Genomic DNA, 12558 nt, shown 5'->3' on the forward strand with positions numbered 1-12558 from the left:
TAATAAGTATGGAACAGAAAAACTGTGAAGAGAATGGTATAAGTTCTTTATTTGAGCAAAGTTTGTATAACATCTAAATAAAACCTGATTTATTCCCTAAATGCTGGAGCTAAAAAAGTAGCATTGTTTAGATGCTTGCTGTGATGTTTAGATGCATTCTGTGATTTTTACTGCCTGTGCAATAAAAATAATAGACATTTTTGTAATAGAGGCTACCAGAATGCCTATAAGCAAGTAACCATCACCTGTATTGCATTTTGCCCATTATCTGTGTTCACAGATAAAATCCTAACTCCATTTGCAAACCATGTTGATCCTAGCAGAGTAGTTGAAGCTTGATAACACAGTTGTGGCTGCTTCTTGTTTTGTGCAGCCGTTTGGATTCAAATGCTCTTCACTGTGACTGTGAAATCCTGTGGCTTGCGGAGCTGCTGAAGACGTACGCAGAGTCAGGTAACGCTCAAGCAGCAGCTACCTGTGAGTATCCACGAAGGATCCAGGGAAGATCAGTGGCCACGATAACACCAGAAGAACTGAACTGTGGTGAGTTTGCCATGGACTTCTTCAATGTGTTACAAGTATCTAAACTGGCTTTTTTTTTTTTCCATTCTATTCGATAAGCTGACCACCTCTGGTTAATACTGGTTATTTCCAGAAATCTTGTGTTCCTTCTCCACTTTTGTGTGTTTCAGACATTGATTGCTTTTACCTTTCAGTCTGTCTTTAGTAAAAAAAATACAGCCATATTTGAAAATTCTCTTTGAGGAACTAAGTGTGATTATCCAGAATGATTTTATTTTTCCTTTTTATATTTCAGTTTTCATCATAACAGGACTGTCAAACAGTCTTTGACGTTGCATTAATATTGATTATTATCCTTTACGGTCTTCTATACAAGGGAAAAGAAATAAAGCTTTACTGAACTGGTCCTTATGGCACAGTTCTTGCTGTTAAAATTTTGTTTAGATATTGTTGGAATCAGGGTTTGGTTACTGATTTTCTTTTACTGAGCTGTAGTTACAAGGGATGTCACACACAGGCCCCGAAATCCTCTGTCACTGAGGATTAATAGATAAGCACCTTTGTAATCCTGTTGCTTGTCTGTATCCCTTCATCCTAGGGGTGCAAAATCTTGGCCCCATGGGCACCCTGGGTCTCAGCCCAGAACCTCTTCTGTTCTGAAACTAAAATGAAGATTTGTATTCCTGTAAAGCTTTTTATATGGTCTCTCACAGGATTCTTCTAGTCAAAGTGTCCAGCACGCAGCTGGATAAACACATCATGTGGTGGGTGAGCAATTGGCTCAAGGGTCGAGCACAGAGGGTAATAGTGAATGGGGCGACATCAGCGTGGTGACCTGTCCCTAGTGGAGTTCGGCAGGGCTCCATCTCAAGCCCTGTGCTCTTCAACTTCTTCATAAATGACTTGGATGCAGGACTGGAAAGGATAGTAAGCAAGTTTGCGGATGACACAAAACTGGGAGGAGCTGTTGACTCCCTCAAAGGCAGGGAGGCCCTGCAGAGACCTTGACAAATTAGAAGACTGGGCAATCATCAACCATATGAAGTTCAACAAGGGAAGGGCCAGGTTCTGCACGTGGGATGGGCAAACCTGGGTGTTCGTACAGACTGGGGAATGAGATGCTGGAAAGCACTGCCGTGGAAAGGGACCTGGGAGTCCTGGTTGATGGCAAGTTGAATCTGAGTCAGCAGTGCCCAGGCAGCCAGGAGGGCCAACCATGTCCTGGGGGGCATCAGGCAAAGCATCTCCAGCCAGTCGAGAGGGTGGATTATCCTGCTCTGCTCTTGCACTGGAGTGGCCTCACCTTGAACATTGTGTGCAGTTTGGGGCACGGCAATTTTAGAAAGATATGAAGCTCTTAGAGAGCATCCAAAGGAGGACAGCAGAGATGGTGAAGAGCCTTGAGGGAAAGCTGTATGAGGAGCAGCTGAGGGCACTTGGTCTGTTCAGCCTGGAGAAGAGGAGACTGAAGGGAGACTTCATTGCAGTTACCAAGTTCCTTGTGAGGGGAAGAGGAGGGGCAGGCACTGATCTCTGCTCTGTGTTGACCAGTGACAGAACCCAAGGGAATGGCCTGAAGTTATGTCAGGGGTGGTTTAGGTTGTATACTGGAAAAAAGATTCTTCCCCTAGAGGGTGGTTGGGCACTGGAACAGGCTCCCCAGGGAAGTGGTCACAGCAGTAAGCCTGACAGAGTTCAAGAAGTGTTTGGATACTCTCAGGCACATGATGTGATTCTTGGGGTTATCCTGTGCAGGGAAGAGTTGGACTCAATGATCCTTGTGGGTCTCTCCCCACTCAGCAGATTCTGTGATTTCTCCCCAAGCTATGGGCATTTGCCTGCCCTACCACCTAATGAAGCCAAGGTATAAAATAAATGAATTGTCCTTTTGATTATGTGTTACATATCATTCTGATCATGAGAATTACTACCATAAGCATCTCAAGGCTCCTGAAATAGATAGTACAAGGGTGATTTGGTGCAAGAATAATTCACATGGCATCCTGCCAGCTCTCTGCACATCTAAGGAGCCTGAATATGGAAATTGCAGGAAGCAAGCTGTACAACATACTCTGTTGGAGGCAGGTTAGGCACTGATACTTATCTAAAGGAAGTTATTTTAAATGGCACTTGTGCTTGCTGCTTTTAAGTTTTTCCTTCATAGGCAAATTAAGTCTTTGTTAAAATAAATAAAACAGCCACTTTAGAACCTGATACAAATTTGCACAATCTATTTCCAGTCTGCTAAAAAGTTCTGAGGAACAATGGAGGAGGTCAGAAATCCTACAGTCACTTTTACACCCAGAAAAGTGCATTTAATCCTGATTAAGCATATACATATTTTAAGCTAAAACATTTGTTAAAAATGTTTTTGTCAAGATGTGTGGAAATCTTTTTATTTACTGGTTTTTATAGTTTTGAAACGAGTAAGAGTTCCTTGTATGTTTTATTGTTGATACAGAGAGGCCAAGAATTACATCAGAGCCTCAGGATGTGGACGTTACCTCAGGGAATACTGTGTACTTCACTTGCAGGGCTGAAGGCAATCCTAAACCAGAAATTATCTGGCTTCGAAACAAGTAAGTTTGAAAGAGGAAGAGAGAAACCTGATGTAAGTATGTTTGCCTCTGTGTGTGCATGTATCTTGCTGGCTGCATGGCTACATGCTGAAGGAATGGTTACAGCAGAAACATCCTATAATTAAAATAAGCATATGAAGTAATAATGTCCTGTATCTTTCTTATTAGTAGATCTAAACACTTAAGAGCTGATAGCTTTAGGAAATATTGTTTAATTACTCTAATGCTGTTTGTAGGGTGTTCAGTTGTAGGCATACCTGCAAAGCTGCTCACACCTGTAATAATAAATCATTTATTTTTAAGTACCAGACAATCCAATGTGTACATGTTGCATGTGCAGTCTGGAGATTACTTATTATTTCCATACATTCTAAGGCAAGGCAAAAGGTACTTTTTTAAAGGACTCCAGCTGGATAAGAGTTGGGTTTCAGAGATCCTCCTTGAGCCCCAGCTCCTCAGAGGTAGGTTTTGTCCAAGATGTAGCTCCATTTCAGGAGAGGAGAGAGAGATCAACTTCCAGCCTCCTCAGACTGGTACATGGAAGGTAGACAAGTACTTACTTATAGCATAGGATTGTAGGGTTATTCAGATTGGAGGAAGCCTCCAGTGCAGCCTTCTGCTGAAAGCAGCATTATACCAGGTTGCTTTATCCAGATGGGTCTTAAAAGCCTCTAAGGATGGAAGTGACACAAGCTGCCTGGGCAACCTGCTCCATTGCTTCTCCTCACTGCTTGGGGAATGGAAGAATGCCCTATAAAGGATGACTGTCTTTCAGCAGTGCAAGGGCCAGCTTGCTGCAGAGTGGCTGCTCAAGCTGTGCCCAGAGCCTGGCTCCCTCCAGCAGCACTGGGCACAGCACAGCTGAACGAGCCATGTGGTGCCACTTCATTCCCCTTAAACTGGTGTGAATTTGTAATGGACACATAAATTGCGAGTTCACCACCAACTCATCAGACTTTGGCTTAGTAATACTCTTATGCAAATGGAGAACTTGATCTGAAACATAAATTCCCTCACATTTTATATAAACCATTTTAGTTTGTTAGTTGCTGATAAAATGCAATAATGTGGAGTCCTAGTTCTGTAGCTTTTTGCTGATGTCAGTGAGAACCCCACGTGCAGCAAGGATTGAGGATTTATGGAGTGTGTTAAGAACAGAGACTTGAACTTGCATAGTATAATTATTTCATTAAAATTTTCTTTGGCTTATGTACTTTTTATAATAAACAAAGAAAACTTGTATTCAGAATACACATATGAAAGAGTTTTAAGAAGAAATTTGAGCTTGGGGTGTGGGATTATTGACTCTGGCTTGTTTCCTGGCTGCATGAATGAGAGCAAAGCTCTTTGTAAAGTAGCTGAATATATCAATATTTCGGTCAAAAGCCATTGACCTGTTGAGCAGTATGTTGAATATATCAGTAGACTGGATTTTGTACATAGGAGGTGAGATCTTTTCCCTCCTCTGTGCTTTATTCATCATGTAGTGAGCAGTGAACTGAGAAACAGTTCCTTTAATAGTTAATGTCACAGAAATGCATCTGTGACATAACCCGAAGTCCTCATCTTAACTTGTGTTTTAAATCAGTACAAATCGTAATCAAGTTCATTGGTGCTCCTTGAACTATGCAGGCAGAAGTTGGCACAAAGATAGTTTTATAGCAACTCACCTCTCTCCTACTGGAAAGTATATTGAGTGTTGAACTTACACAATATATTTCCAGTGGAAACAGTTTAAATTGTTTTGCCAGCTATAGAACAGCCTTTAAAAAAATGAGACCAGATATGTTTACTTTTTTTCCCAGTAAGCTTTTACTCATAAAAGTATTTTTGCTTTTAATTTTGAAGACATAATACTTGCATAAGCAAAATTGTTTCATTTTTTGTTTTTTCTCTTCTTCTCCTTAGGAGAAAATTTAAATTTCCATTATTTTACTTAACAAATTAAATTTTTACCCCCAAGTTATTTTGGGTAAATTATCTGTTGGGTTTTATGATTTGGCAGCTTCCTGTGCTTGTAATTTAAAGTTTTAACTCCAGCAGATTCTTTTCTTTGCAGCAATGAGCTCAGTATGAAAGAAGATTCCCGTCTAAACTTGCTAGACGATGGCACACTGATGATTCAGAATACTCAAGAAACAGACCAAGGCATTTACCAATGCATGGCAAAAAATGTAGCTGGAGAAGTGAAAACTCAGGAAGTTACTCTTCGATACTTTGAATCACCAGGTAAAGAGCATCAAGTCTGAGTTTTTAATTCAAGTAGAGAATTGTTTTGATAATAAGATTGTTAAAACATAACGTGCCTTGGCTCTTGGATGTTCTTGACATACAGATTTGTTGTGCTTGGGCATCTTAAGAAAGAGATCCTGAAGCTATAATATCCCTAGAACAAAAATGCAAATCAGCTGGTTAATTAATAAATTTTTTGTATAATGCAACTTTGATGATGGTCTTGTAGGTTGTAGAAGGGTTGGGAAAAGAGTCTGTGGCATTGCAACATTGGTCAGTGCAATAATGTTCTCTCTGGATACCTGAAAACCACAATCTTCTGAACAGGCCACTCATGGAAGCTTCAGCACACCCTGTGCAGCCATTCTTGCTCAAGAGCTTTTTACCTCTGTCTAGCCAAGACTTCATGTTTGCAAGCACGAAATTCCTGTCCAGAACTGTAATGTTTTTAAAACCCAAACTTTGCCATGAGAACATTTTGTTTTGATACACAGCATCAGGTAAACTGAAAATATCACTGCAATGACAAGTACTCATGTACTTGGGAGAAGTTACTAAAATGTTGCTTAATCTGTTTTGTTTTATGGCGATTTTTAGCCAGTTGATTTTCTGGGTCTAAGTGTCTACGCCTCTGAAGAGACCTTTATAAGGATCAGCAAAAGAGAACAAAATGTTTGAAAATGTTTTAATGGGAGTTAAGGAAAAACATCTATTGATGTTTTTAAATGTCAGATTAGACTAGACTTAAAGCAAGGCAGCCTTTGAGCCAATATTAGAAGTGTGTTGGAACAGAGCTATTAAAACTCCCCCTAGATGTCCCAAACTATTGCAATATTTGGTAAATTAGTGCTATGTGATCTAAAAGTCATATTTAGGCTTTGCTTTTTTCTCACAGCCCGGCCAAGTTTTGTAATTCACCCACAAAATACTGAAGTGCTGGTTGGAGAGAGTGTTACCTTGGAGTGCAGTGCGACCGGGCACCCTCAGCCACGAATTACCTGGACCAAAGGCGACAGAACCCCTTTGCCAAACGACCCTCGCATCACAATAACTCCATCAGGAGGACTTTATATACAAAATGTAAAGCAGGAGGACAGTGGCGAGTATACCTGTTTTGCAACTAACAGCATAGATAATATCCATGCGACTGCCTACATCATAGTCCAAGGTCAGTAACATTAAGCTAGGAGTGAGGTATGACTTGAAATTTTGTGGGTTTGTGTTTTTTCCTGTATTGACAGAGCTAAACTAAAAACATATGAGCTTTTACTTTTAATTTCACTATCATAGTCCATAGGAAAGTTGCTATATATTTCACATAGAGTAAGATATTATATACTATTTCATTGATTATTATCAGAAGTTTGATATTTTGAAATGTTTATTTCTTGTTATGTTTTGTTTTCATGGAGGAACAAACAAGCAGTGCCGATTTTTTTGAGGATTAAGTTTTTTCTGAAACACAGCAAACACTACTAAAAATGGAGTTCTGAATAAACATCTGTGCTGATTTTCTTTGTAGACACTTCAGTGAATATGGGAACATTTTCTACTGAGTTTCATAGAAACTGTCATTCTGCCACCTGAGGCATTAGCAAAGCTTTTTTGCAGAGCAAAAGTCAAAGTACTCTAAGTTATTGTGATTGCAATAATTTTGGTATTGTATGTCATTACTGTGATTATAAAGCATTTGAGAACAATCTATCAAAAGTCTCCTGTGTACATAGATAATATTTTTTGCAAATACCTTCGTGTTGGAAGTTTTATTCACAAAATACTTTGAGTAACCTTTACATTTAAGTTTGCTTCTGTTCTCATGTTAAAATCTCTTGGCAAACAGTTTAGATTACAAATGCCATCTTAATGAGTTCAAAAGCTATACAAAGCAACTTATCTGAGTGGTTTGTTCATTTATTATGCAGCGATAGATACTTGTGTTTTGAAAGCTGAACAAATCATTTTTCTCACTGGTAGTGCACAGTGTAACTCCACAAACTGGCCCACACACCAGTCACTGCTTTCCTTAAGTGTATAGAGGAAAGCAAGCAGCTCAGGATGGTTTTGATTACATTGCATTTTCTTCACAATTTAGCTGAGGAGTTTTGAGAGAAAGAGAAGGTATTTTTAATCCAGGGAACACTCTGTGTTTGAGTCTACAAGTCTTACTGTACCTCTTATTTTGGATTTATGACAGTAGATCCCACACAACTTCACTGACACCAGGGAGATGTTCCTTTTGCACAAGTGGCTGCCCTAATTCTCCATTTTATAGTGGTCACAATGTAACAGTCCCATTAGCTTCTCTCTTCCCACCAACAGGAGCTAGTCAATTCACACAGGAAATGGTACATAATTTCAGGCAGTAGTTTGTTTGTTTGTTTTGTTTTTAAACTGGCTTTATTTTCTCTTCTGTAGCTCTACCTCAGTTTACAGTCACTCCTCAAGACAAAACAGTGATTGAGGGACAAACCGTTGACTTTCCTTGTGAAGCACAAGGGTATCCCCAGCCTGTTATTGCCTGGACTAAAGGAGGTAAAAGTGTTCTGTTCTTACTTTCAAATTACTAGAATAGTTCAGCTGTTATATTTGAATCAGTCATGTATTCAAAGGAATTGCATGTGTTTGTTTAGATGCTTCAGTCTCTGAAGGAAGCAGAGCTCATCTCTTTCTCATTTAGTTAGAAAAGACAAAGTGTCCCACAGAAGATAGCTGCCCAAGCAGAGTTCATTCTTCAGTAGAGTCACTAAAATATATGTATACATAATAGATTCCTAGTAATAAATGTTTAAGAAATGTGGGGCAAATCACATGTGGCAATACCTATTGCTGCTGCTGTGCTGCCGAAGGAATAGATATGGCTGTCACTGGAGATCTGACATTAGGTGGGATGTTCTCACTTCAGAAACCAGAACAGTCAGGCCTGTATATGAACACCTCTGTTCACAGGAACACTGGAGTGAATTCTGCTGACTGTTATATCATGTTGAGGCTCTAAAGGCATAAAGCCAAATGCAGCAGAAAGAAATATTGTAGAGGATGTTTTATCAGTAAGGAAATATACTAGTTGATTGAAATTAATTAGCTCTAGCAGGTAAAACAACTCTTAGGAAATTCTTAATTATGGTAGATAAAACAGATAGTTCACAAACTGTTGATCATTTTGATGGTGATAATGTCTCTGTTTCTCCCTCTACTGAGACTTCTCCAATCAAATGAAATGTCCAGAAAGGAAGGATAGGGTACAGACACTGATGTGTGTTCATTTTGGTTATATTCAATTTTTTCAGGTCTGTATATATTTTTCTGCGGATTCCCTACATGACTTGGGCTCATGAGATGAATCGTGTCTTACACACATGGCAATAATATGAAATGAGCAGTAACACATGTTGGTGTTCTTATGCCTTCTCATTTGGATGCTTTATCATGCTCCTTAAATGAAAATATTTACTTCTACCACAGAGAAAAGATCAGGATTATGATTGTGTGCACATGTATAATTTGTTTGTGTTTCATGTTTATCTTCTGAGAAGTAAAGATTTTAAACGGTTTTGGTTTTTTTTTTTTAAAAAAAACACATTGATTTTTTTTCTAGTGTTTTAACAAATTTAAAGTCTTCTGAGTTTCTCTTTTTCTAACACAAAGGGACTTTGTTGCTATAAACAGCAAACGCTGTTGTTGTGTGTTCCAGGAGGCCAGTTGTCTGTTGACAGAAGACACTTAGTTCTATCCTCTGGAACCCTAAGGATTTCCAGGGTTGCTCTGCATGACCAGGGACAGTATGAATGCCAAGCTGTCAACATTATTGGATCCCAACGAATTGTTGTGTACCTGACTGTACAGCCTAGAGGTATGCTCTCCATGTACAGCTGCTGAGGAAAAAAGAAAAAAAACCTGAAAGAAATACTTAAGCTTACACTAAAACACACAGTGTGATTGTTTCTGAGTATACCTATTTTTAGATCCCAGGTGGTTTTTAGTAAACAACATGTATGGATACTTACCAATATTTGTACATTTGTTGCTTAAGATCAGTCTGTCTTCTGGGAAAGAGGTTTATCTGATTTATTTTTGGTAATGAGTGGAGGTTTGCTTTGAGGATGCCACTATTCCTGTGCTTGGGAAAATGTTTTGTGAAAAGTCTAGTTTCTGTTAAGACTCTATGTTGTTAATTAAATAGTGTTCACATAATGTTTTGTCTCCAGGAACAGAGCACTTTATTTTACAGAAACAGAATGACCTTCATAAAGAAAAGTCATTCCTTATACTTAAAATAAACTGACACAAAAAACCCCTGAAAAGACCAACCCCAAACTCCCTTTTTTTAAATGCTTCTCTTGAAGTAAATTCTAAGTAAGCTACTTCTAGGATAAATTTTAATCATATTAACATTCATAATTTATTTACGTACTTTAATGTTTATCAACTTTTGAGATTAATTATTTTATTAAAAACATTACTTTTTAGTGACCTAATTTCAAACTGTATTTCAGCCAAAGGGGCTCAAATGTCTTCCTGAGCCTAGACTCTTTCAGGAAAAAATTCCATTGGTTTTTCTTAGTTAGCATTAGTACTAGGAGATGGATTTGTCCAAATCAAGATAATTGGTTTTGCCTATATAAAATTGTGATTAAAACATATAACGCAATTTCAGTTTTAAAAAGTTTTATAGCTTTCCATCTCTGTTAAACTTCACTAAATTTGAGTAAAGTTTAATAGAACTCTTTTTGTGCAATTGAGATTGCAAAATTCAGTCACTAGGTGATAGTAAATACAAGATTGAAGGCTGAATATACAGCCTGAAACTGAAACTCTCCATAGATTATTGTGTTACTGTTTCTAATTGTGCAAAAAGAGAAAATTTTTAATTCTGGGTTTCTAACAGAAGGACTGTTCATCTGAGCAATGTCTAGTCAGTGGTCACTGTGGCAAAGTCTGTGCTAATGAATGCAGATTAATAGTCCAGGCGTGTTTGCTGAGATGATATGGATCACATTTGTAAAGCCAGACTCTCTTGCCTCACAGTGCTGGACACTTCCCTCTGGATGCCTTATTTTAAATGGTTTCTGGTCCATTTGCTTACAAACAGTTTAACAGTGGGCCCAGATTTGGCTCGTAGTATAAATGTATGCTGTGCGGCCAAATACTTCTCTGTAAGAGCACAACCCTGTGCCCTCTCCCACTCCCCCCAAAAGACTGATACATTGCAGCAGAAATACAATTCTTAATGTCTTGATAATCTTATGTGTGCTTCTCACTATGGTATCTGAGTGCCAGATGTCAATCTGGAAATTAAGAAAATCAGAACTAAAAAATAAATTAATTTTCTTCCCACTGGATTTAGGTAACAGTGTACTCTGTCTTTGGAACTGGAGGTGATTTTTCAGTGGTTTAAAGCCTAAGGCTTATTGGTGTCAGGGAGGCAGGAACTCTGTCAAGACTTAGTGCCTCAGCAAGTCAGACTGGGAGACTCACAGCTGAATGAGTTGTGGAAGATTTTGCTTTTATCATCTAAAAAACTGTTGTTGCTGCCCCTTACAAAATTAAAACTTTAAAGTAGATGTCAAAAATTAATGGAATATTCATTCTGATGACTTTGTACAGATTCTGTTATTAACAGAAACATTTTTAGAGCTCCAAATTAATGAAACTTGGATGATTTTGACAAGTTCTAGCCTGTTACATTAGAAGTTAAGAATGCTTTAAAATCATCCTGAAGCAGACATCAGGAAAATAGTCATAGAATCATTAAGGCTGTAAAAGACCTTTAAGGTCATCAAGTCCAGCTGTCAATGTATCACCACCAGTATGTTTGCTGTTAAACCATGTCATTAAGTGCCATATCCACATGTTTTTTGAACTCTTCCAGGGGTGGTGATTCTACCACTTCCCTAGACAGTCTGTTCGAGTGCTTGGCAACTTCTTACGCAAATTTTTTTCATAACAGCTAAACTAAACCTCCCCTGGTGTAACTTAAGGGCATTTCCTCTTGTCCTGTCACTTATTAATCCCTTCTGTGGACATTCTCCAGCACATTCGTCCATGTCCTTTTTCTAGTGAGGGATGCAAAACTAAATAGGATTTGAGGTGTGGCCTCACCAGTGCTGAGTACAAGGGGACAATCACTTCCCTGGTCCTGTTGGCTGCACTATTTCTGATACAAGGCAAGATGCCCTTGGCTTTGGCCACCTGGGCATACAGCTGGGTCATGTTCAGCTGGCTGTCAACCAGCACCCCAAAGTCTTTTTTCCACTGTGCAGCTTTCCAGCCACTCTGTTACTAGCTTCTAATGCTGCATGGAGCTGTTGTGACCCTTGGAGTGTTGTGTCACTTTGCCTTATTGATCCTCGTACAGTTGGCTTTGATCCATCAATCTAGCCTGTCCAGATCCCTCTCCTGAGCCTTCCTACCCTCCAGCAGATCAACACTCCCACCTGACTTGGTGTTGTCTGGGATCTTGCTTAGTACCATCAATTCCCTCATCCAGGTTATCCATGAAGGTATGAAGCAGGGCTGGCCCCAATATACTGGACCCTGGGCAACACCACTTGTGATCGGCTGGCAAGTAGATGCTACTCCCTTTGCCACCATTCTCTGGGCCTGGCCATACAGCCGGTTTTTGACTCAGCAAAGAATATACTTATCCACACGATGGGAAGCCAGTTTCTGCAGGAGAAAGGAATTTAACCTCTAAGACAAAGTTATAAGTACCTAAGAACTTGCAGATAGAAGAGTGTTATCGATTAAGAAATGTTCAGTAACTGATAAAAATAAGAGTACTGACCTTCTTTTTGGATCATCTTTTGCACAAGTTTTATTTCATACCTTATTAATGTATCATTTGGTTTTTTAGTGACTCCCGTATTTGCCAGCGTTCCCAGTGACATGACAGTGGAGGTTGGCACAAATGTGCAGATCCCATGCAGTGCTCAAGGAGAGCCAGAGCCAGTCATTACATGGAATAAGGTATTAGATACTCAGCTATTGCAGAAAGGCAGTAACCTTTCTCTCTCTTCAGATTAGCTCTCTAAAGTGCACATTGTCAAATTGTTGCTTGCTCTGGTGTCTGAAAACGTTACCTGAAGTTCAATCAGTAAATCTTTAATATCTAGCATGTATATAGGTACTAAACCTCAATTTTATATGGATAAATATACATATATAGTTATGCATATTATTATACAAACCAGCTAAAATTCATAATATGCACCTTAAGAGGTATTTA

General features: G+C 39.0%; 1 protein-coding gene across 2 annotated transcripts in view; it reads left to right on the forward strand.

Moving 5' to 3' along the window:
* Nucleotides 1–12558, forward strand: part of PXDN (peroxidasin) — a 94713-nt gene that overhangs the window by 45479 nt on the left and 36676 nt on the right. For both annotated transcript variants that reach the window (XM_071548412.1, XM_071548413.1), the window contains 7 exons: nt 374–543; nt 2984–3101; nt 5161–5330; nt 6229–6501; nt 7749–7865; nt 9025–9183; nt 12187–12299. In XM_071548412.1, the coding sequence (XP_071404513.1) occupies nt 374–543; nt 2984–3101; nt 5161–5330; nt 6229–6501; nt 7749–7865; nt 9025–9183; nt 12187–12299 (1120 nt within the window). The remainder of the gene's footprint in view (nt 1–373; nt 544–2983; nt 3102–5160; nt 5331–6228; nt 6502–7748; nt 7866–9024; nt 9184–12186; nt 12300–12558) is intronic.

The sequence above is a fragment of the Pithys albifrons genome, chromosome 2 (genome assembly GCF_047495875.1).
Source record: "Pithys albifrons albifrons isolate INPA30051 chromosome 2, PitAlb_v1, whole genome shotgun sequence".
In the NCBI taxonomy this organism is placed as follows: Eukaryota; Metazoa; Chordata; class Aves; order Passeriformes; family Thamnophilidae; genus Pithys; species Pithys albifrons.